Source organism: Podarcis tiliguerta (genome assembly GCF_965153285.1).
Source record: "Podarcis tiliguerta genome assembly, chromosome: 4".
NCBI classification, from domain to species: Eukaryota; Metazoa; Chordata; class Lepidosauria; order Squamata; family Lacertidae; genus Podarcis; species Podarcis tiliguerta.
This window is the reverse complement of record NC_139537.1, coordinates 36068794-36091743: the sequence shown is the minus strand read 5'-3', so window position 1 is coordinate 36091743 and position 22950 is coordinate 36068794. Positions and strand designations below refer to the sequence as shown.

General features: G+C 43.6%; 2 protein-coding genes and 2 long non-coding RNA genes across 8 annotated transcripts in view; 3 read left to right on the top strand and 1 right to left on the bottom strand.

The window, feature by feature from the left end:
- Window positions 1–8333, top strand: part of LOC310676528 — a 719806-nt gene extending 711473 nt beyond the window's left edge. Inside the window, exon 3 of the long non-coding RNA XR_014510585.1 lies at window positions 8198–8333. This is a non-coding gene — a long non-coding RNA (uncharacterized lncRNA). The remainder of the gene's footprint in view (window positions 1–8197) is intronic.
- On the bottom strand, window positions 7312–14450 carry LOC310676523 (uncharacterized protein C3orf85). The gene is made up of 4 exons (XM_083438531.1): window positions 13246–14450; window positions 10680–10813; window positions 9596–9681; window positions 7312–8687 (listed from the first exon to the last, which is right to left on the bottom strand). The coding sequence occupies exons 1-4, from the start codon at window positions 13292–13294 to the stop codon at window positions 8570–8572; spliced, it is 387 nt and encodes a 128-aa protein (XP_083294657.1). The 5' UTR covers window positions 13295–14450; the 3' UTR covers window positions 7312–8569.
- LOC310676552 lies at window positions 10987–13389 on the top strand. The gene is made up of 2 exons (XR_014510611.1): window positions 10987–12760; window positions 13206–13389. It is a non-coding gene; the product is annotated as an uncharacterized lncRNA (long non-coding RNA).
- Window positions 14451–14496: 46 nt separating the features above from the next.
- MORC1 (MORC family CW-type zinc finger 1) overlaps window positions 14497–22950 on the top strand; it is a 45645-nt gene continuing 37191 nt past the window's right edge. For 3 of the 5 annotated variants that reach the window (XM_083438321.1, XM_083438323.1, XM_083438320.1), the window contains exons 1-3: window positions 14497–14800; window positions 19603–19656; window positions 21510–21544. In XM_083438321.1, coding sequence (XP_083294447.1) covers window positions 14730–14800; window positions 19603–19656; window positions 21510–21544 — 160 coding nt within the window. In that variant the 5' untranslated portion in view covers window positions 14497–14729. Of the gene's footprint in view, window positions 14801–19602; window positions 19657–21509; window positions 21545–22950 lie in introns of those variants that run through there. The other 2 variants (XM_083438322.1, XM_083438324.1) reach the window with 2 other exon arrangements.

The following is a 22950-nucleotide window of genomic DNA, read 5'->3' as shown; positions in this document are numbered from 1 at the left end:
AGAAGTGGGACAAATTTAATTCAGTCCACATTTAGAGGCAAACCTATCCATTTGGCACTTTTTGAAACACTACGTTCAACCTTCCCTCCAAATTTGCACTGCTCTGAATTTTGTAGTGCAGTTCTCCAGCCAAGTAACTTGTAGAAAAATGCATGTACTAGGATAAATTGTGTATAAAAATGAACATGTTTGTGAATATAACTTACAAATATGCATTAAGTTACGGGAAATCACTTGCAAGAATTTGTATATTGGGAGAAAAATACAATAAGATGATGAATAATTTCCATGAGGACGATAGATAGATAGATAGATAGATAGATGATAGATAGATAGATAGATAGATGATAGATAGATGATAGATAGATGATAGATAGATAGATAGATAGATAGATAGATAGATAGATAGATAGATGATAGATAGATAGGTATACAGTGGTACCTCGGGTTAAGAACTTAATTCATTCTGGAGGTCCATTCTTAACCTGAAACTGTTCTTAACCTGAGGTACCACTTTAGCTAATGGGGCCTCCCGCAGCCGCCACACCACCACAGCGCGATTTCTGTTCTCACCCTGAAGCAAAGTTCTTAACCCAGGGTACTATTTCTGGGTTAGCGGAGTCTGTAACCTGAAGCGTCTGTAACCTGAAGCATCTGTAACCTGAGGTACCATTGTATAACACTCAGAAGAAGAGTGTGGGGAAAGAGGAAACTAAGAAATGCATTCCATTATTTATGTATATGATGGATTGAACAAAGTATAAGCAAACAGTGGTCCTCTTCATCTCAGAAACTGAAACTGTGGAATTTTACTACAGATATCTATTTACTGTAGGAGTATTTTCTGAAACACATGATAATCATGGATTACTTTTGCATGGTGTTGGCAGCTTGTGTGAGCCAAAGTAGCACATTAGACAAAGCGTTGGGCTTAAGACCTTGATGTGAGTCTCATATGTCAGGCAGCAGGCTGGCTGCCTAAGTCTCGCTTAGCCGCTGTTTTCAACAGCAAATATTATTTCGACCATTACTCAATGCATTCTTAATAAATTTTCACAAACTGAAGGAAATGATGCGACAAATAAATATTATATTCATTGGGACAAACAAAAATCTTCAAAGTCCAGAGAGATCACTATAGCACAGCATTTCCCAACCTTGGGCCTCCAGCTGTTTTTGGACTACAACTCCCATAATCCTCAGCTAGCAAGACCAGTGGTCAGGGATGATGGGAATTGTAGTTTGAAAACAGCTGGAGGCCCAAGGTTGGGAAACACTGCTATAGCAGATTCCCACCCCACCCGCTTCCTGGTAGAGTCCTGAAAGTGTTGCATCTTAACTTGGGAATCCCACTTAGTATGCATCCACCTCTACAGTCTCCTTTTCTTAGCAGTAAATATGTTGCAAGGCACCATAAACAGTGCCTGGGCAGCATCACAGCATTTCTAACTCAACTTAGGGCTCTACTTGCCAGGGATATGTGCAAGGAGCATAGCTCAGTGCTAGAGCCTTGTGTGCTGAAGGTCACAGGTTCGATCCCTGGCGTGTTTAGGCAGGATTGGGAATGCCCCCATCTGAAATCCTGGAGAGCTTCTGCCAGTCAGAGTAGTCTATATTAAGCTAGATGGGCCATTGTCTCAGTATAAGGCAGCTTCCTGTATTCCTGTGATATGTGCTCTTGTAATTTCCAGTCTGTCAACAGAAAGTTCTAGGACTTCTTATATTCAGCCCAGCTGTGTTTGCTTCATTGCACAACTGACTTGCCATTAATTCCTTGTTTAATTATGCTTAGCGGAATTTTGACTTTTGCCCTGATGTTTTAATTGTTGGATGCAGCAAAACACACACGTTTTCTTTCCTGCTTCCTTCTGCCTTTTTGTGGATGCAGAAAGCAGCTGGGCTAGTTCCATGTGACTGCAAATAATTAAGAGCACGTCAAAACACACCAATTAATCTCAAGGAAGAATCTCGGTGGCTGTTGTGTTTATGGGGCATCCCCCTCCCTCCCGTATCCATTTCTAAGCTGCCCTGCATCCCGTTTAATCTAGTTATTTTTCCTTTTACTGAAGATGCTCCTTGCACAAACACATGGAGTCTCTTGTTTTAAATGCATGGCACTTCATCATGGTTTTGCAACAGTTTGGAGCAAATAATGTTGTTCTGTAGATGCTGGATCCTATGCTAATGAGAAAACAAATGGCCTGCACTGGAATAGCAAGAAGTCTGTGATAGGGGAAAAAATATCATTAAAGAATGTTGTCTCTTTCTTGTAGAGAAAAGGCAAAAACAGGCTTACTGTAAATAGCAGGCAAGAAAACAGTAAGCTATCTTAAACTTTCCCCTCTTGACTACTTTTCTAAAAGTCCAAAACTGAGCACAAAATTTCACCTAAGGTTGGTCTGAACAGAACTACATCATCACATCAGCAATGATTATGGCCTTTGTTGCAATAACTTAATGCAATGCATGCACATAGTTTAGTTAGGACCACACCATATGCACAGAACGTTGCTTTAAACTGAGTGAATGTATTGGTCCATCTGTCTAGTTAGACTAGATTCCTCCTTTCTTGTTCCAACTGGCATTGGGAACTGAGTGCTTTTAATGAAGGGGCTGGTGCTGTGCTGTTTTTATTGTAATGATTTGTGTGGCTTTAACAGAATTTCACATGTGCAATTATATGTGCATAGAAATATATAGTTTTAATTCTATCAATCTTTATTTTTTTTTAAGATTGTTACTCCCCCCCATGTTTTTTAGCTGTTCTTATTTTTATTTGTAAGTCACCTTGAGTCCCTTTTGATGGCAGCATATAAATAAATATATAATCATAATAATAATGCATATAAAATAGCTTTTAAAAGTTTGATGCAAATTTGACTTCCTTCAGAGGCAACCTGTAACCTACAGAGTCTGAAGAGAGCAGGGGAAGATCAAATGACTGAAGTAAGCATGGGACGCGGGTGGTGCTGTGGTCTACACCACTGAGCCTCTTGGGCTTGCAGATCAGAAGGTCGGCTGTTCAAATCCTAGCTTCTGCCAACCTAGCAGTTCGAAAGCTTGCCAGTGCAAGTAAATAAATAGATACTGCTGCGGTGGGAAGGTAAATGGCGTTTCTGTGTGCTCTGGTTTCTGTCACGGTGTTCCATTGTGCCAGAAGCGGTTTAGTCATGCTGGCCACATGACCCAGAAAGCTGTCTGTGGACAAATGCCGGCTCCCTTGGCCTGAAAGCAAGATGAGTGTCGCAATTCCATAGTTGCCTTTGACTGGACTTAACTGTCCAGGGGTCCTTTACCTTTTTTTTCTTTTACCTTTCACCTCACCGCAGACATGATGATGGCATTCTCCCATATTATCTGACAGAGGCCATGTTTGAGTCCACGGAGTGTCCACTGCTGCCTGAGCAAAACACAGACGATCAGGGCCATAGTCATTTTGTTTGTAGCCCAGTGTACTAACACACCTGAGCCAGATATCATTTCTAGTTGGGAACGTGGAGAAACTGCTCCAATAACTAAACAGCAGCTGGGCCTGGAAGTCCTGGAAGCAAATCCTTGAGACTCTTGCTCCTCCCTCCATAAGCCAGGAAGGTAAGGGAGCATGACAGTAATTTAATGCAAAGAGAGGCTGGAGTAGAATAACTATGTCAAATGCCGCCACTGTTGACGTATTGGGCACCTTTGCAATTTGGCTCAGGTTGCAACACAGACAGGCGGCCTGTCCCCCTCCTTGGAAGTGTTGGCCCACAGAGTTTTAAATGCATAATTAATGTGGCAATGAAGCACACGCTATCTATACTATTAAAATTTATCGTGGTATTACTTGCAAAAATGAATTCCTAACAAGTTGTGGCCTGAGCTGTAAAAAAATTAAAGGTTTTTTTCCTCCCCTTCCCTGCAACCGGCTCTATAATAGAAAGCACTGTGTAATTTATCTCAATATTATTTTATTAGCACTTTTTAATTGCTCTGGCAGATAAGTAGCAGTGGCTATTATCTTAGCAAAACATTTGTATTAATAATGTCACATCAGTTGCGGGGATTGCTGTAGAATATTTCACCCATATTAACAGTCGCTTCGAGACTCAAAGCCTATTTTTCCTGCGTGACAAGTATTAAAGAGAGGGCTGTAATAATATGCCTTTGCTGTCAGGCTTCCTTGACAGAAATAATACACATTTATCAAGTTTCGCTGCAAAAAATAAAATAAAAATGCATGTACATTACAAATTCCCAAATTATCAGATTCTTTTTTTCCTCGGTCATAATTTATATCCCCGATTGACACGATCATTTAACATGGAACAAATCGCCATAAGGAGGCTTTTCCTTGGCATTCTTAGGTGGTCAGACTTATTTTACAACCTTTCACCTTTCATCACATAGATTTGGGTACAGATACTGTACAGTAATGGATGGTGTGCTGGCATTCAGCTGCAGCCACAATTTAGTATTGATGATGATGATGATGATATTTGATTTGTTCTTTCTCCCTTTGTGTATGCATTTGTGTATACAGTGGTACCTCAGGTTACATACGCTTCAGGTTACAGACTCCTCTAACCCAGAAATAGTGCTTCAGGTTAAGAACTTTGCTTCAGGATGAGAACAGAAATTGTTCTCCGGCGGCACAGCAGCAGCAGGAGGCCCCATTAGCTAAAGTGGTGCTTCAGGTTAAGCACAGTTTCAGGTTAAGTACGGACCTCAGGAACGAATTAAGTACTTAACCCGAGGTACCACTGTATTTCTACTAGAGGGTGATGTGGGAGGGGGGGCAGTGCTCACCTGACCTCCGGTCAGTTACACTACTGTTGCTTACTGCGAGGGAGTTGGAGAGAGGGGAGGTGGCAGTGAGGTCGACATGGTGCCAACCATGTTTGGTTTAACAATCCTTCTCCCCAGGGAAGGAGCCAGCAGTCATGGAGGGGGTGATGAACAGATCTGGTCTATTTTATGTTCTCTGTTCATAGGAGTAATCCTAAATTAGCTTTTACCTGATTGTTTTTATTGCTATTATGGATATTTAACCTTGCTTGGGGAGGGGCTATATTATACTACTGTTTTACTGTATTTTATTATATTTTATTGCTTTCTAATTTTTGTTGTTAGCTTGGTGGAAAATCAAGATACAAATTTAACCAATACGGTAAGCAAATAAATAAATGGAAAAAAATATTATTTTTATTTAGTACTAACATATCCAGCAACTTCTAGAAAATCACAGCTTTCCCTCTGGCATGGATGCTAATCCTGAACTATTTCTTGGGCTTAAGACTGCAGGGGTTTTTTCCTTACAATACTGAAATTCACAGCAGAATATTCTTGGGCAAGTGCACATTCTAACTTGAATACCGCTACCGAGCTTTGAACATAAAATTGTGAGGCACAGATTCAAAATCCCATTGGACCACAAAGCAATTTAGAGGCTGGATATTTCTTCTAATTGAGCATTAGCCATTGTTGCTTTAAAGCAGAGTTGGGAAACCTGCGGCCCACCAGATGCTGTTGAAGTCCAACACCTATCAGCCCCAGTCAGCATGGCCAATGGTCAGGGATGGATGGGAAATGTAGTCCCAACATCTGGTGGGCCACAGGTTCACCAGCCCTGCTTTAGAGTATCGACTCCAGGGTGTGGGGCAGGATTTGTGGAAGTCCTCCCAATGGAACGAACAAGCAAAGAGAAAGAACAGATAGGCATAGCAAGTGACATTAAGGACACTTTATACAAATAATTGCACTGGAAAGTGAAGCGTGATTCTTTCACAAGATAATGAGACAGGAACATGCATAAATGCATTATTTATATTTAACATATGATTGGTAGAGCAGTTATGTGCTACTCTGCAACCTCAATCCGATGATCTAATTTGTCACTGCTGTTCCAATGCTATTTCAAATGCTATATATTCTGCTGCATGGCGTCTTTTTTTTCAGGGAACAGTGAAATTTGTTATAAGATAGATAAACTCAGGTTGCACGTCTGCAGGACTCTTGGCACAAGGCCTAATCACTGCAGGAGAGAGTCAGAGATTTAACACGCAAGCACCATTTCTGGGCAAAACAATTAGCAGTGGGGGGGGGGGGGAGCTCCCACTGGTGCCACTGGAAGCCTTTTTCGCCCTAGGGCTAATAGCTACATCTCTGAGGCTGGAGCTAGACAGAGCTACCATCAGAAACAGGCTGCCATTTTTCTCCTTCCCTGTCCCTGTGCAATGTTTAGGGATAGTGTACACATAATGCAACATCACTGCGTTGTGACTTTCCACATTCACATGGAGGTGTTATAGAATGGATAGGAAAACCAGCACATGTGGAGCATAAGAGGACAAAGGTGCCAGGTGCCAGGCTTTTGGGTAGGAATAGGATGCCTTTAGTAAGCCCACTTTTCCTGCAGTCGCTGCTGCTCATTTGCTTGCCAGACCTTTGGACCGCCCAATTGGCATGGTTGCTCAGAGCAAAAGGGCAAGGCAAGTGGAAGCTTCTACCTTCCTGTCATTGCTCACTTCCATAGTGTGTGTGACAGCAAAATAGATGAGGAGGAGCAGGTCAGGGATTGTTGAGTTGTGGACCTCAGCAGGTGAACCCCCACACTGGTCCTGTGGAACATTATGGAGAAGGAGTGGGAGGGATGAGAGCTGAAATTTTGGCCTTCATCTGTTGTTGTATCTAGTTTTTGCCTTGGATATAACAAATCCTTCAGGTTTCACTTCTAGTTTCACCTGAAGGAGCGTCTCCACCCCCATTGTTCAGTCCAGACACTGAGGTCCAGCTCCAAGTGCCTTCTGGTGTTTCCCTCACTGCAACAAGTGAGGTTACAGGGGAACCAGACAGAGGGCCTTCTCAGCAGTGGCGCCCACCCTGAGGAATGGCCTCCCATCAGATGTCAAGAACAACACAACTTTTAGAAGACATCTGAAGGCAACCCTGTATTGGGAAGTTTTTAATGTTTGACATTTTACTAAGTTTTTATATGTGCTGGAAGCTGCCCAGAGTGGCTGGGGAAACCCAGTCAGACGGGCAGGGTATAAATATTATTATTATTATTATTATTATTGCTTGTGAAAGCAAATTACATAGCTTAACTATGTGCGGTGTGAAGAAGTACTTTTTATCATTGCCCTGTGGAAAGGTGGGCAGCCAGCATGCTTTCAAACACAGAAGCAAAGGGAATGCTGAGCCTGACTCAAAGTTAAAGCTGACAAACATTACAGCCCACTTCACAAAACTTGACTCACTCACATCCAGACACATCCATCACATTAGAAAAGAGAGGCAAAATTATGGTTAATAAAGGAAGGCACTTGTGTGTGCTTTGATTTTTTAGAACAAAGTTTATTAGTGGTCCACTGAAATTAACAGCAACTCTCAAGTAGGTTATTTAGGGGAAATGTTTCAGAACTGCTGTCTGAATATTTGACATGGAAGCTGGAATAGTAAATACAGGAAGAAGGAAGGACAAGGCAAACAAAAGAAGGAAGCAATACAAAAGTGGTGATTGCGGGTAGGAAGAGATGGCAGAGAGATGGTAAGAATAACCAACACTTCCTGAAGATACAAGAAGAATGGGATCATTTAACACCAGTCCTAAAATACCTACATTGACTCCCAGTACATTTCCGAGCTCAATTCAAAGTGTTGGTGCTGACCTTTAAAGTCCTAAATGGCCTCAGCCCAGTATACCTGAAGGGGCATCTGCACCCCCATCGTTCAGCCTGAACACTGAGGTCCAGCTCCAAGGGCCTTCTGGTGGCTCCCTCATTGGGGGAACTGAAGATACAGGAAACCAGGAAGAGGACCTTCTTGGTAGTGGTGCCCACCTTTTGGAACGGGCTCCTGTCAGATGTCAAAGCGATAAACAATTATGTGATATTCTGTAGACATCGGAAGGCAACCCTGTATCAGGAAGCTTTTAATGTTTGATGTTTTGTTGTGTTCTTTTATATTCTGTTGGATGTGTGGGATACAATAGGGTTTAGCAGCTCTAGACCTACAGCTGAGGCAAACTAGAGCTGTACAAGAGATGAATAGGCACCTCTTGGGCGCTTCCTACACGTCTGAGAAAGATGGATGGCTCACTGATGGATTCTGCTCTTGTTATTTTAATCCAGGCATAGGCAAACGCGGCCCTCCAGATGCTTTGGGACTACAATTCCCATCATCCCTGACCACTGGTCCTGCTAGTTAGGGATCATGGGAGTTGTAGGCCAAAAAACATACGGAGGACCGAGTTTGCCTATGCCTGTTTTAATCCAAGTCTTTCTGAAGAGGTTTCTGTTGACTCAAAGGATGCCGAATATCCATTAGATAGTACAATTTGTCTGACGTGTTGATCTTACAGTTTAGAGTCAAGTTGACATAAGCAATGGACTAAACTCTGAATGGAGGAATCGGATCAATGTCTGGTTCCACTATAACAATGTGGAGTTTACTTCTCCTCTGCTGAAGATTTGCTCCCGATTGCCACAACACATCCATATGAGAGTTAATTTGGTCCCTGTGAAAAGAATTTCCATTGGATAGTACAGTTCATCTGAGGTGTTGACAGTCAAGTTGGCATAAGCAATGGACTTTATGGACAATGAGGGTCAGTGTCTGCTTCAGGTGTAATAATGTGGCGTTTACGTTTCTGCTGCTGAAGATGCGCTCCCGATTCCCGTAACAGATCCATGTAAGAGTTAATGTGGTCCCTGTAATCAGAATTTATTTGTCAGACTCCTGCAAAAGGTTTAGCACGGAAACATTTGCTGTTCTCCCCTACACCCCCAGGCAAACCCTCAAAATCTCCTCCAGAGGGTTGTGGGACCCTCTAGAGCACATTTTGTGAGTGCAGAAGGAAAGGAGAAGAAGTGGAAGTCCCATGGCATGAATGCAGCACTGTTCATGCAGTGTTGGATACAACCTGTGATCTGCATAAGACTAACCCACGCTCATTGGTCCATCTACCTCAGTACTGTCAAGACTGACTGGCTGCTATTTTCTGGGGGTTTCAGACTGGCGCCTTGCCCTGACCCACCTGGAGATGCCGAGGATTGAACCTTGGCTCTTTCGCATCCAAAGCACATGCTCTACCATTGAGCTACGTTCCTTTCCTTTGTACATGCACAAGTCTAGAGGAAGTGGGGTGGCTTGAGCCTGTGGGATAGCTCAGTTTGTAGAGCATGAAGGGTCGTGGGTTCAAGCCCCACCTTGGGCAAAAAGATTCCTTGCATTGCAGAGGGTTAAACTAGGTGACTCTTGTGGTCCCTTCCAACTCTATCTATCGATCTATCTATCAATAATCTATCATCTATATCTATCTATCTATCTATCTATCTATCTATCTATCTATCTATCATCTATCTATCTATCATCTATCTATCTATCCTCTATCTATCTATCTATCATCTATCTACCATCTATCTATCAAGTCTAAGGAACACACACAGAATTGTAAGCTGGCTCACCTAGGCCAATGATGCCAGCAGTAACTCACAAACGATGCAAATTTCTTTCAGGCATTTTATATCCTGCCTTTGAATTTAAGATGCATTTCACTGAATGCAGTAGGTTCAGAGATTCCTTCACACAGACTGAATTTCACACACATGCAAATTACCTGGCTGTATCAGTATCAAATGCGACAGATCCCAAATCCATGTAGTACTGTGCTGACGTCCTCAGCGATGTCCAGTATTCGCTGACCTGGTGAGAACAGATGATTAACGCCAGAAGCAACAACCCACCCTCAGGAATCAGATTCCGCCCCCCCCCCCTCCAGGAATGGGAAAGCATTTAACGGCCCCCTCCCACAACTTTGCTGCTACAATCAATTCACAGCCTGCTCTGCCCTCAAGTGTGTTTCCCTGGGGGGGGGGGGATAACCCAACACTCAACAGAAACACTGGATTACATGGCACAATTGTCATTCACTTCACTCACTCACTCATACACCAGTAATATTAGCATAGCAATGTTAAAGTACTTGCATTCTTAATGTAACCAACCCTTTCTCAATCACGATACCTCATGCATTATGGAGACTGTCCCTTTGCCCATTAACAATAAGTCCCAGAGTTGTGAGAGCCAGATCTCAAACAATATTAACGGAGAAACTAAAAACCCATGTATGAGAGTGTCGAACAGACAAGAAAATCAGTACCTCTCACTCCACCTGGTATAGTTTCATTATATATGTAACATCAATAGAACATGGTTTTAAGCAATTTGTGGAATAATACCTTTGTTTAAAAACTGAAATGACTTAAAAGTTACATGTAATTAAATAGAGGTTAGGTGCTTTTGGGGGAGGGCAATTGGGGGCATTCACAATGTGAATAATGGACACGCATTATTTGAGGGGGAAAGGTGGTGAGATCCTGCTGGCAGGTTTCATCCCTGACCTACTGTGTTCATTAGATTCTGTCTGTAAAGGTCTGCCATGTCTGCATAGAACCCTTGACAGGCATTCTAACAAGTTGAGGGGGGATACTTCTCCCCCAGACCCATTCACATTTGAAACCCACATTTCTGAACCCCTAAAAAGGGCTACTGCTGCCTCTTTTTTTGACAGAGAAATCCACGCAGACCCACACCACACACCAAATCTGCAAGTGAGCAATGCAGATCCTCTGCCCCCCCCCCCAAACCACACTGACCTTCTCTCAAAGCTCTACCATGAAATCTTTGAAAATTGTGAATACCTGTTCTGCCACGGTCATACCCCAGCCATTCTGGGGGCTAGCTTGTTCCCAATAGCCTGAAAAAGGTGCTTGTCTCCTAAGTCGTAAGAACTCATTGGCTTCTTCCTCGGAGACAAATGGTAGTCCCCAAATCCCTGAAATGGCAAAGGCACAGCAATCACAGTCATGGATTAACAGAACGTGCAGATTTCATACATACGGCCAGGAATTTAACATGGCGTCATGGTGATCATTCCATCAGCAAAAGTTGTCAGCTGTCCAGATACAAGAATTCCCCCTCTTCTCCCCACATGCTGGAGACAGCAGGGAGGGGGGGGAGCCCTGTTGCACCAGCTGAAGTCCTCCCGCTAGAGCAATGTTTCCCAAAGTTGGGGCTTCAGCTGCTTTTGGACTACAGTTCCCATCATCCCTGACCACTGGTCTTGCTAGTTAGGGATGATGGGAATTGTAGTCCAAAAACAGCCGGAGACCCATGTTTGGGAAGCACTGCACTAGAGGGACTAGTTAGCTGAATGTCTCCCATGATTAATGCACTGATTAATACTCTACATTAACAAAGCAGTTAGATTAGATTTCACAGTGATGTTTTAACATGAAACTTTGAAAAGCCAAGGCATTGAAAACCAGCACATTAAAGTGCACTAAGGGCAAATCACTGCAATGGAGTTGAGCGATTTAAACTGCCTGGATAGCTTCCAATGTGAATCTGCACAAAGGGCTCGCCCAAACATCCACTCGTCCCATGCCCAGAAATCACAGCTCTGAGGGGCTTTCTGCTCAACCTGTGCTTTCCAGACACGGGTCCAAGCAGTTTTCCTCCTGCCCCACCCGTTTCCCGGGGGAAACCCACTCTTTAGTGCTAAATCGGAGCAAACGTTAATCCAGAGAAAACTCGGAATTGCTGCTTGCTCCAACTGAGCGCTTAAGAGCAGTTTTCTAGTCAGCGGAAAGCAGCAGCAACAAGGGGAGGTGTTGGTTAAGGCACATGTATCCATATGCAATGTATGCGTTCTGATACCAACACATGTAGAATTTCGCTCCCACTTATTTGTTTTTACCTACTCCATGTAACCCCAGGAAACAAAGCCAACTGAATGAAGATGCTCTGCAGGATCTGTGCTGTGGGTTTGTGGAGATTGTAAGCCCATATCCATCTCCTCCCCCTTGACTACTTCAAACTGCGGAACTGGCTCCATTACAGGTGCTACACAATACTTGCTCCACACTTGTAAGAAATCGGTATTTTAGCGTGGCAGCATTTGGAACTCCCTGCCTATTGATATCAGACCAGCCCCTTCACTGTACTCTTTCCTGAATCTGCTTGTTCAGATATGTCTATCCATGAGTTCTCTTCCTCTTTAGCCGCTGTTGACTTTAATTGTCTTTTGTATATTTTTAAATACCTGTTTTTATTGATAATTTTTAATGCTTTATGTTAGGTTTCTGTAAAATGCTCAGAGTCTTTCTCACAACCAAGCTGTATATACGTTCTGTGAAGCAAATAAACAAAACAATGGACCCAGCTCCAAGTATAATAATTATTATTATTATTATTATTATTATTATTTATACCCCACCCTCCCCGGCCAGTGCCGGGCTCAGGGCAGCTAACATCAATAAATTTTCAGTAAAAACATAACAAGAAAAAATAAAAATAAAATAAAATACAGGTTAAAATGCAATTTAAAATGCAGAGAGGAAGAAAAACTTTTCTGTGTCCACTTTCTCCACGCCCGACATTGTTTTACATACCTGCAGCGTGTGTGTCCCTTATTTGCCTCGTTTCTAAGCTAAACTGCCACAAGTGTTGTATGCTTCCTCACAGGGACGTTCCTCCAGACCCTTGACCATTTGGGTTGCCCTGTTCTGCTCTTTTTCCAACATCCTCTTTGAGGTGTGGCACCCAGACCTGTACCCACGGTTCCAAGTGCAGCTGCACCACCAATTTCTATAAGAGAGTCATGACTTTGGCATGCTGTGTCTCGAACAGTGGTGGACTCTTCATCTTTACAGATTCTTAAGCAGAAGTTGGATGTCTACCTGGCAGGAATGCTAAAGCAGCAGATGTCCTGAATCACTGGGTAGCTGAGGCTGTATTAGCTTTTAAGAACCCTTCCCAACACTACGGTTCTAATGTTACTAAGTGCAACATACCAAAGAGCTCGGCAACACTTCTTCATTCTGACCACAGAAGTATTTCAATTAAAAGATAATGCTTTGCCGGCATTACAGGATACCACATGAAAATGAAATCTGCTTTTAATTTCCTCTACGGCTCTTTTTCTACATGCTCTCCCACGGAAAGTGAATCTGGAGGACTGAAGGGCACTTCAGAGGTGCACCCAGGGAAGTTTTTAATGTTTGGTTTTTTATCGTGTTTTTAATATTTTGTTGGGAGCCGCCCAGAGTGGCTGGGGAAACCCAGCTAGATGGGCAGGGTACAAATTTATAATCATTATTATTATTATTCGCTTAACTGTGAATTCCTTCACCAATCTTTGTCTATTCTTTTTAATCCACAACTAGGGTTGATTAATCATTTCAACGCCAGAGCCTAAAAGCTTACCTGTGAGCAACACAGCACACGTAGCAACTTGAAGCATGGAGGCAGACATGGTGTATATTCTTCGACCTTTCCAGCAGAGTATGTAACCCTCAAACCCAGGTATTTTATGTACTCGAGATCCCCTTCGCTTTATCAATCATTTACTATGTCCATCGGAAGAGTTCTGCAGGCAGAGGGCAGGGTCCACTGTTGCATTGACATGTTTCCCCGACCTCTTTCTAACCTTTGGACTTTTTACATGGAAGTTTTGATATAACTCAGACGTGTCCCCTTCTGCCCCCCCCTCCCGAACTTACCCACTAAATTTTGAGTACTAGCAATATCAAATATGCTCCATTTTGGGGGATGCATTATGAACTGGTGAAGTTACCTTATACTGCAAGAGTCCTGTCTATGGTTTGGGGCATGCACTTAAGACCACTAAATAATCAACTATTCCGCATATGTCCGATAAGATCTTCAACTGTGAGTTCAGTTCCCCAAAGCCTGCCAGAATGAAGCAGTGTTCCTCTGCAGCAAGGAGAGAGCCAGTCTAGCCTCCCTGTTTAGGGGAGTTTTTGATGTTTGATGCCTTATTGTGTTTATATTGGGAGCTGCCTAGTGGCTGGGGAAACCCAGCCAGATGTGGGGTACAAATAATAAATTATTATTATCCCTAACAAGAGAGTTCCAAAATCCAGGAGCACTGCAGCTACCAAGCAGACTCTTTGGACTTTTTTAAAAAAATGCAAATGCTTTTAAGATGCTTGTTTCAAGAATATTTCTGCTTATCGTGTTTTGCTTTTAAATCACGTATCTGTACGCCACTCGGGGCTCCTTGCAGAGCCACTGTGGGATATAAAATTCCACAAATAAACAAACACGCCAGGACATTTGCTTTGTACATCCGCTGCTCCTCATTGGCCTCAAACAGGTGAATGCAGAGATAGAAAGACTCTCTTTTTTCCTTCCATTTTGGTATATTCATATATATATGTAACTTCGGATTATTTCTTTGATTTGGGGGTTGCAGTTCCTGCAGGAGAAGGTTAGGAAAGGTCTCCCTCCTGTGGAAGGAAAGCTCAGAAAGAGCAGGTAGGGGAAAGCGCTCCTGCGCTCATGTCCTGCTTGCGCCCTTTCCAAGCGCATCTGCTTGGTCCGCGTTTAAACAAGGATGATGGATCAGCTTGGCCGTTGGCCTCAACCACCTGGGCTCTTCTGTTAAGCCAGGCTGGCTCCTCCTTAGCCCGAAGCCAGCCCCACTCTCTCTCTCTCTCTCTCTCTCTGGGGCGTTTTCTGTGCTTTAGCCTCCTGCTGCCTCCTTGCCTTTCCCGATCGCCTTCAGCTTTATCTCAAGGTGGTCTGAGCCGGAAGGGCGTCGCCACCCTCCCTCCTTCCTAACCCCTAAGTCTCGCCTTGGGCCCTAAAGGTGCGTCGTCGCACGCTGGCCACAAGGGGGCGCCCTGCGTCTGCGTCTGGGCCCGTGCGCTCCAGGCCCCGCGGCGATGGCCGACGCTGCGCGTTACAGCGCTCTTTGCAGGGCAGGGTTGAGGCTAGAGTACCTGTATGCAAACTCGTAAGTGGAGCGACCTTTGCTTTTCCAGTTTCGTTTTATGCAGGCCAAATGCATTGGCTGTTGGCTTCACCAAGGCATGGGCAGGAGGGTGGGGGCAGGAGGTGGGTGGTCCAGCAGCTGCAAAGGAATTTTGCATTTCCTATAGCGGGACATGCTTCCAAAAATAGGTCCAAATTTGGAGGGGTTTGCTTTTTTGAGTTTTGAGTGAAAAACTCTCTAAAAGGGTAGAGGAGCCTCAGCCTTTCCCAGGTGGGATGTGTGTTCTAAATGGCAGGAATGACGTGTATTTTGGGGCATTAAAACTTGTTCTAGGCTGAAAAGAGGGCTGGGTCAAGAAAAAATAAAAGGAAAGCACACTTAAAAATAACAATGAGGCAACGCCAACTTGATGCTCCAAAAATAAAAAGCATAGGTGGTGTACTGTGCCCTGGAGACTTTGGCTAAATTCAGTGTTTGTTTCATAAATGCTCTGTGCAAAGCATTTTGAGCACTTAGACGAATGGGAAAGAGAGTTTTCTTCTTCATGAGCAAGAAAACACCTTACTATCTTACCCCTCTGTTTTATTACACCCGGTCCTTTTTTCTGGGGGGACGTATACCCCTAAACATTTTGTGAATTAAGTTTGACCTCAATCAGGGGCAGTATTTCAATATGAGTAGGAAAATGAGAGTAGCCCTACACATTTTTTTAAAGAAAAAAACAACAACCAGTGATTACTGTACATCTAAATGTTCTGGAAGCAGCATACCAAGTCAGAGCACTAGTCTACCTATCTCAGCATTTAACACATTGGCCAGCAGCACCTGTGTAGGATTCGGTGGCATTTCTCCCAACTCTACCTGCAGACGCCAGGGATTGAGCCGGCGGACCTTATGCATGCAAGGCAAATGCTCTACCACTGAGCTACGCTCCTTTCCCTGAGAAGGGGACAAGTCTTGTGCATCCCAGCCAAGTTTTTGAAAGACATTTGAGCCACTAAGGGGGCTCTCTGGAGCTCTTTGTGTGTGTCTGCTTGGACCTACCTTGCCACCAGGCGCGCTGTGTTTCGAGAAGACCATGTGAGAGCTCTTAGGAAGAGGGGAAGGTGCAACTGGGTGAAGCATGCAGCCAAATCCTAGGCCAGAGGTTGGGGAACCTGTGGCCACCCAGATGTTGTTAGGCCAAAGCTCCCATGAGCCTCAGCCAGCCCACCCAGTTGTCAGGAGTTAGGAGCGTTGTCGTCTCACAACTTCCGGAGCGCAGTCCCTTTCTTAGGCTTTTACTGAGAAGAAAAGCCATCCTGAGCCCCACTTTTGCTTCCAAGTAAATGGGCACAGCCAGCTGGTCTGACTCTGAAGCAGGCTCATTAGGAAGCAGAGTCCCCTGATTTGCTCCAAGAGTGTATGAAGAAGTGAAGCAGAAAAATTGTGCGTAGGGTCCCCACAATAAAGGCAACATGGAGGGTAAGGATCCTGGAAAGGCCCTGCAGTAACTTCTACACCCCGTTTCACCTTGCCCAAAGTCCCAGTGGCTGCACATCCTCCTTTAGAACAAAATTGCAGCCTAATCCTGCTCATAAATAAATTGCATTTGAGTATATCAGTGGAGCTTTCACGCATCTAAGGATGTACAGGATCCCACAGGCCGTGTGTGCACCATATTGTACCTTTAAAGCACATTCAGAAGCACATCATTTCCTCCAAAGAATTCTGGGCACTGTGGTTTTTAAGCTTTGCTGGGAATTGCAGCTTGGTGACGGGTAAGCTGCTTGTGCCTCCCCGAATATGAATTTCCCTTGTTGAAAATGGTAGTTTCCAAACTCCCAAGGCAACATCCTTTCCCTCTTCCCAGCCCTCTTTGTCCAGTAGAGGTGAGCTCATAATAGGAGTCACCGGTCCAAAGATTTTGTCAGGGGTTAAAGGTAAAGGGACCCCTGACCATTTGGTCCAGTCGTGACTGACTCTGAGGTTGCAGCGCTCATCTCGCTTTATTGGCCGAGGGAGCCGGCGTACAGCTTCCGGGTCATGTGGCCAGCATGACTAAGCCGCTTCTGGCGAACCAGAGCAGCGCACGGAAATGCTGTTTACCTTCCCACCAGAGTGGTATCTGTTTATCTACTTGCACTTTGACGTAGCAGGTTGCAATCCTATACACATGCCCAAACATTCCTGTGAGCAAGTCCTGTTGAATTCAGGGGGGATTTGTTCTGAATAGACACCTATAGGATTGCACCGTTAACATACTAGAGCAAGGAAAACAAAGGCAGTGTGTGCACGTTACTGTTTATTCTGGTTCCAGCACAGTCCCATAGTGGTGGACACATGACATCAGCCATAGTCCATATCTATCCTGTAGTTCTTTGAGAAATGCTTCTGTTTGGGGCGTTTCCCCTCAAACCAGCTTCCGTCTGATTTGAAAACATAAGTCTCGTGCCCTTCACAGCTAAGATGAGGTGTGGACATTTGAGGCCGCTGTTGCACATGCACAGATGACAGCTTCATTAATAGGAGTTCAGGGGAGTTACACATATGGGGAAACGGAACGGAACATACATCAGGTGGTGGCATCCTTGTCTCCTGTCTGGTGTGTTCAGGCAATGTGCAGTTCGGGGGGGACGACACCTCACTGTGTTTTAAGCCACTGGTGTATACAAAGCCAAAGACCCTGTCTTGCAGCACCTTAAAGATCAACACATTTATTGCACTGAAGTTCTGTGTCTTTATTTATTGCATTACAAGATGACTCATAAAATAAATTCCCTCTGCTGTAGCTTCTGCTATAAATAAATACGTTAGTTTTTATGGGGCCACGTGGCTCTTTGTTCTTGTTCAATATATACAGCACCCATGCAGGGAAAGACTAAGGATGGATTTATTTTCCCACAGCAAAGAGCAGTTCCCACCAAGCAGAATAAAAAAAAAAATCCCACATGCGGTCATTTCAGAACCAATTAAAATTGAATCTGATGTTACACGTTGGTGCCCCTGAAGAGGTACAAATATCTCCTGCGATAGGAGGTTCATAACCATTATTTATTGATTATCCCAATCGAGGCAAGCCAATGTTCACTGTGCTGACATGTGTTTTATATATAGATTTAAGTGTTTGGGCAGGGCTGGCTTAAGAAAATGCCACCCTGAGCAAGGCTTCTGCCTATCAGTAGCATTTATATGCAGGTCGTCATAACGTTGTGGAGGGGGGGGGGGAATGGCCTTGGCTGTTTTACAGCTCCCAGTGCAGTAACTACATGTTATTATTTCCTGTTTATATCTTCAGCCTTTTTCATGGGCCACAAAGTTACATTTAGAGGCTTCCGTTAATCAAATTTGTTTTCAATGGTTTAATTTGTTCAAAATAATTTTCATGCAGTTCTGTAACTATGTAACAGTTTTTGCCAATATCTTGTGGGTAGGGTGGAAGGCCCAGTCCACAACATGCAGTGTGCTGGGCCCAGAAAAGCTTGTTGCACCCATAGCTCAGACTAAGCTGTGGCAGCAAGAGCCAGATTTCCCCCTCCCCACTGAAACTTGGCCTAAATGTTCATCTTTACATGGAAATTAGTATTGTAACTGCTAACATGCCACACCGGGTCCTAAGTATCTGTCTTTCTTTCTTTCTTTTGGAAAGGGCCCTATAGCTCAGTGGCAGGACACATGCTTTGCATGCAGAAGTCCCAGATACAAACCCTGGCATCTCCTGGTAGGGCTGGGAATGTCTCCAGGATGAAACTTTGGAGAGTCACTGTCAATCAGTGTAGACAATAGAGAACTAGATGCATCACTGGTCTGATACAGTCCAAGGCAGCTTCCAGTGTTTCTGTGTTCTTTCTGCCTCTTTGAAACTTGTGGAAAAGGGGAGTTGTTTACACAACTTCAGCTGCAGGCCTAATTTGTAATGGCCTGCCATTTGAATTCTATTTTTCCATGTCGCTTGTGTGCAGACATTTGGTGACTCCAGACACAACCACAGAGTTGATTTCTGCCCAGCTATTTCTGCAGCCCTCTTCAGGCGTTATGACGTTCACTGTCTGAGAGGTGTTTCACTTCCCAGTTTCACTCCCACCACAGACTTCCTATATTGAGCAGGCCAGGAAGGTCAGAAGGAGAATTGTAAGCACATTCAGCTGAATACACTTACAAATATTGGGAGCACTGTGGAGTCAGGTTTCCCAAACAAGAGGAAGCTGTGACATGCAGGCTGCGATGGCCCAGAGAGCGAGGCCTGCATGACAGTGTGTAAAACCTGGGCAAATCTGTATGGGAAACAAGAGACCCTTCATGAAACTGACAAAATGATATGCAGTCTGCGAGAGTTTATGCTACAACAAACCTGTTACATCGCAGTCACTCATTGTCAAAATATAATATATAGATATATCTGGCAGTAACACTCTTGCAGCACAATCCTGTCTGTACTTTTTATCTGGGGGGTCAGTCTTATTGAATTAAGTGGCGATTATCTCTTGAGTAAAGATTGGATTAAGACTCAAGTCACACTTGCTTGAATGTGAAGTCCTATCGAACCTCTGAGTAAATATCCATAGGACTGGGCTGCGTAAGGACTGCAGTCTCCTGTTATCATGCGACCCGCTCAGGGAGAAGAACTGCTGTTACCTTTTGCATGCGCACCTTCCAGTTGTATTTCAAGTGTCAAGGTAGAAGGAACCCCCATTCAAGCATTCTCTCCCCTGCCCTCAGTTTGACATTTCCACGTTTTGAAGAGGAGGTGCTTTGTTCTCCTGCATGCCAAATAACGCTTAAGTGTTCGATTTGTTGCTGTTCCAGGTTCTCTCTTCTAAAACTCCCTTAATGCTTCTTTCTAGCACAACACACGACTTTTTATTTGGAGCCATCGCCGAACTGATTGACAATTCCCGGTAAATACTACTTTTAGGAACTAAATTTTATGCTGCTTACTGTACTTGGGGCTTGAGAGAGTGTGTCATGCTAGGTTGTGGAAATAGATGTGTTTTGTTCTGTTCTACTTGGCGCAAGAAGGCAGCTGTCAGATTTTAAATCTTTCTCAAATGTAGGAAATGGCTTTGGAATACTTCTTCCTTATTCAGTGTTGTATACGAAAGCTTATTTCTCCTGCCGCACAAGTCTTTTCTTTGGATTTGGGCTTATCCACAGAATTGAACAACATTATCCTCTGTGGCTGGGATGGCCAACTACTGTTGCTTCTAGATGGGCTTAAAATCACAGGGGAGGTCATAACAAATGTGTAATTGGTAACAGGTGGTTCCTTTTATCAGAGGGCACTTCCAGGTGACCTGTTTATGTAGCTTTCTTCCTGATTGGTTTGTGGGGAGGTTAGATGACATTGACTGAAGCACGTGTTATTCCACACTGCCCAGTGCATTTTCCACATCATTTGCCCAGTGCAAAATTTCTGGAATTTGTTTGGGGAAGAGCGTTTGTTGCACAAGATGTCCCAATCAACTGCAGTAGTGCAACTTGAACTTCCTATTGTGTGATTGAATCCCACCCCAAAATAGCAATAGTCTGGATAGCATCCTGATTTTCCTTGGAAAGAGAAAATTTGGATTAAATACTTTTCCGACTTTTTGGTCGGAAGACGTTCTGTGGACACTGCAAAAAAAAAAAAGTGCATGTAGGGACAACATTGATCCTGTGGGAAACACTCATCTGGAAGCACTTCAGCCTGGGAAGCTGGAGTCTTATTGGCCAAGGTGCTCAGAGGGACAAGACTTCTGGAATTGTGGCATCATTGCACTCCCTCCAAGCAGCTTTACCAGGAAGCTTAGTCCCCTAGCAGATTGAGTCTTGAGCATGGGTAGGCAAACTAAGGCCCAGGGGCCAGATCCGGCCCAATTGCCTTCTAAATCTGGCCCACGGACGGTCCGGGAATCAATGTGCTTTTACATGAGTAGAATGTGTCCTTTTAAATACATCTCTGGGTTATTTGTGGGGCATAGGAATTCATTTTTATTTTTATTTTCAAAATATAGTCTGGCCCCCACAAGGTCTGAGGGACAGTGGACTGGCCCCCTGCTAAAAAAGTTTGTTGAGCCCTGGTCTTGAGGCTTGGTTCAAGTATTTGTTTCTTCCACCCTCTGAAAGTGGTTGGTTATTTCAAATCAATTTGTGAAATTCACCTTCTACTGCTTCCTCTCTGGGTTTGTTGCCTCCCTTGGGATTTCAAGCCCAGACAATCCTGTTATTGGATCACAGTTGGTATCTTCTCACTGGTAGTCTGGGATGGTATATTGATAATTTTAGGATGACTTGCATTCTACTGCTTTAACGCTTTCCTTTGGATCAGCTTCATATTTTACAACTTCATTCGAGACTGTTAGCTTTGCACAATACTCCTTCAGAAGTCTGATATATATAAAAAAATTAAGTTATGTCCACTGATTTAGTTAAATTTATTTATATTCCTTTTTTCATACATAGATACTGCATTGAAGTGAGTTGCTATTGCATTATATTTTTTTATTTGATTTTATATCTATACTGTCTTTCCTCCCCATTGAGAGCCCAAGGTGGCATACGATATAATTAAAACCACTGGTGCAGAATATGTACAGTAGCATTCAAGTGATTTCATATGATTTAAGTAAGTGCAGTTTTGATCAGAGTGTTTTTGTGTTTCCAGCTAGCATAGACACTGTTCAGTAATGGACTGAATTTGCTTTATGTGTATCTACTTGCGCTAATGTTTTCATTTTAAACCTTTTTAACAATATTTAAACAATATTTCCAGAGATGCGGATGCCACCAGACTTGACATATATACAGGTAAGTTGTCTAAATGGGGGTCCTGTTTCTGAATGCTTCTTAATTTGATCACATTATCTGTTTTGTTGAGAAGAAATTGCTTCATAAGATGGTGAGGATATATTTATTTAAACGCTGCCTTTCCATGACAGGGACCCAGGGTGGGTTACAGATAGAAAAAAGAATGGCTGAAAACATAGGGGGGGAACCCAGTTATGTAAAAACAATTAAACATTGATAGAATACACATAAAAATCTATTAAAACCATTCAAATAATTACAATATAAACAGCATAGCATTAAAATTTGCACATTTGCTTCTGTGCCAAAATGTACTATTTCGCAGATTCTACATGTCTCTGACATGAATATAATTTTGACCTTTTGGCATGATTTTCCTGCTGAGAAATATATGGGGGGGGGAATCTCAAACATTTTTGTCTTGTACGACAGTTAACCAGTTGACATAGTTAAGGGCCTAGTAGCGCGCATATAACTCTGTAAAGGAAACCCCTTTAAAAGAAATAAATTGTGACTCTGGCCTAATTCAATGCATGCTAATTAATACGAATCCTCCCATGGCTATTGGCTTTGCTAATTGACATCATGGTCTACTGTCCGTTAGCTCTATCTGAGGAAGTCCTTTTGCAGCCTGATCCCTTTGCAGCAAGTTAACTCGGAAATTTATCCTAGTTAGTTTAATGGGACTCGCTGCTTAGTAACCAGGCGTGCCCAGGATTACAATTATGCACTGCAATCTTGAGGACACTAAAAGCAGTCTCTGTTCAGTTCGTTCGAAATGCCTTCCGAAGAAATCTACGGGAGAGCAGTCTGCTAAACTTGGTCCGTTTGTTTAGGGGCCTTGAAATGACACCACCAGCAGATGCGTTACTTGCACCAAAAGGTGGGGGAGATGTTTGTACTTTAATAACAAAAGAATAATATGCTGGATCAGGCCAATGGCTCAGCATCCTGTTCTCATGGTGGCCAACTTGTGGGAACTGGACTTGAGCTCAACAGCACTCTTCCTCTCCTGCAGTTTCCTCAGCTGATATTCAGAGGCACAATCCCTCTGACAGGTGGAACAGCCATCATGGCTGGTAGTTGCTGATGGCCTTGTCCTCTAATCCTCTTTTAAAGCCAACAAATATCCTTTCGACTGAGAAGGTGAAGCAACGGTTGACCAACTTAGCAGGACTGGCAACGAAGTGTTGCAATGAAGAATGCCCCCCGTTCAAAGTTCCAGCCAGCTGGCCATGCTCCCTTCCAAGGAAATCATACAATTCTCCTCCCCACCCCCACTTTTTAACCACCTCTTCCCATCAACAGTGACTATTCCGTGCCCACGGAGGACTTTCGGTCCTCATTGGGCAACAGTTTGTTTATTTTCTTCCCATTACGGGAATTTTCTTTTTTGACCTAATGGT

What these genes read in the sequence shown, in the direction of transcription:
- LOC310676523 (XM_083438531.1), bottom strand. Translation starts at nt 13,294, where the DNA reads ATGTCTGCCTCCATGCTTCAAGTTGCTACGTGTGCTGTGTTGCTCACA. An exon ending in GTGTGCTGTGTTGCTCACAG is followed by an intron (nt 10,814 to 13,245) that starts GTAAGCTTTTAG and finishes TTGCCATTTCAG; the next exon opens with GGATTTGGGGACTACCATTT. An exon ending in TTTGATACTGATACAGCCAG is followed by an intron (nt 8,688 to 9,595) that starts GTAATTTGCATG and finishes TTCTGATTACAG; the next exon opens with GGACCACATTAACTCTTACA.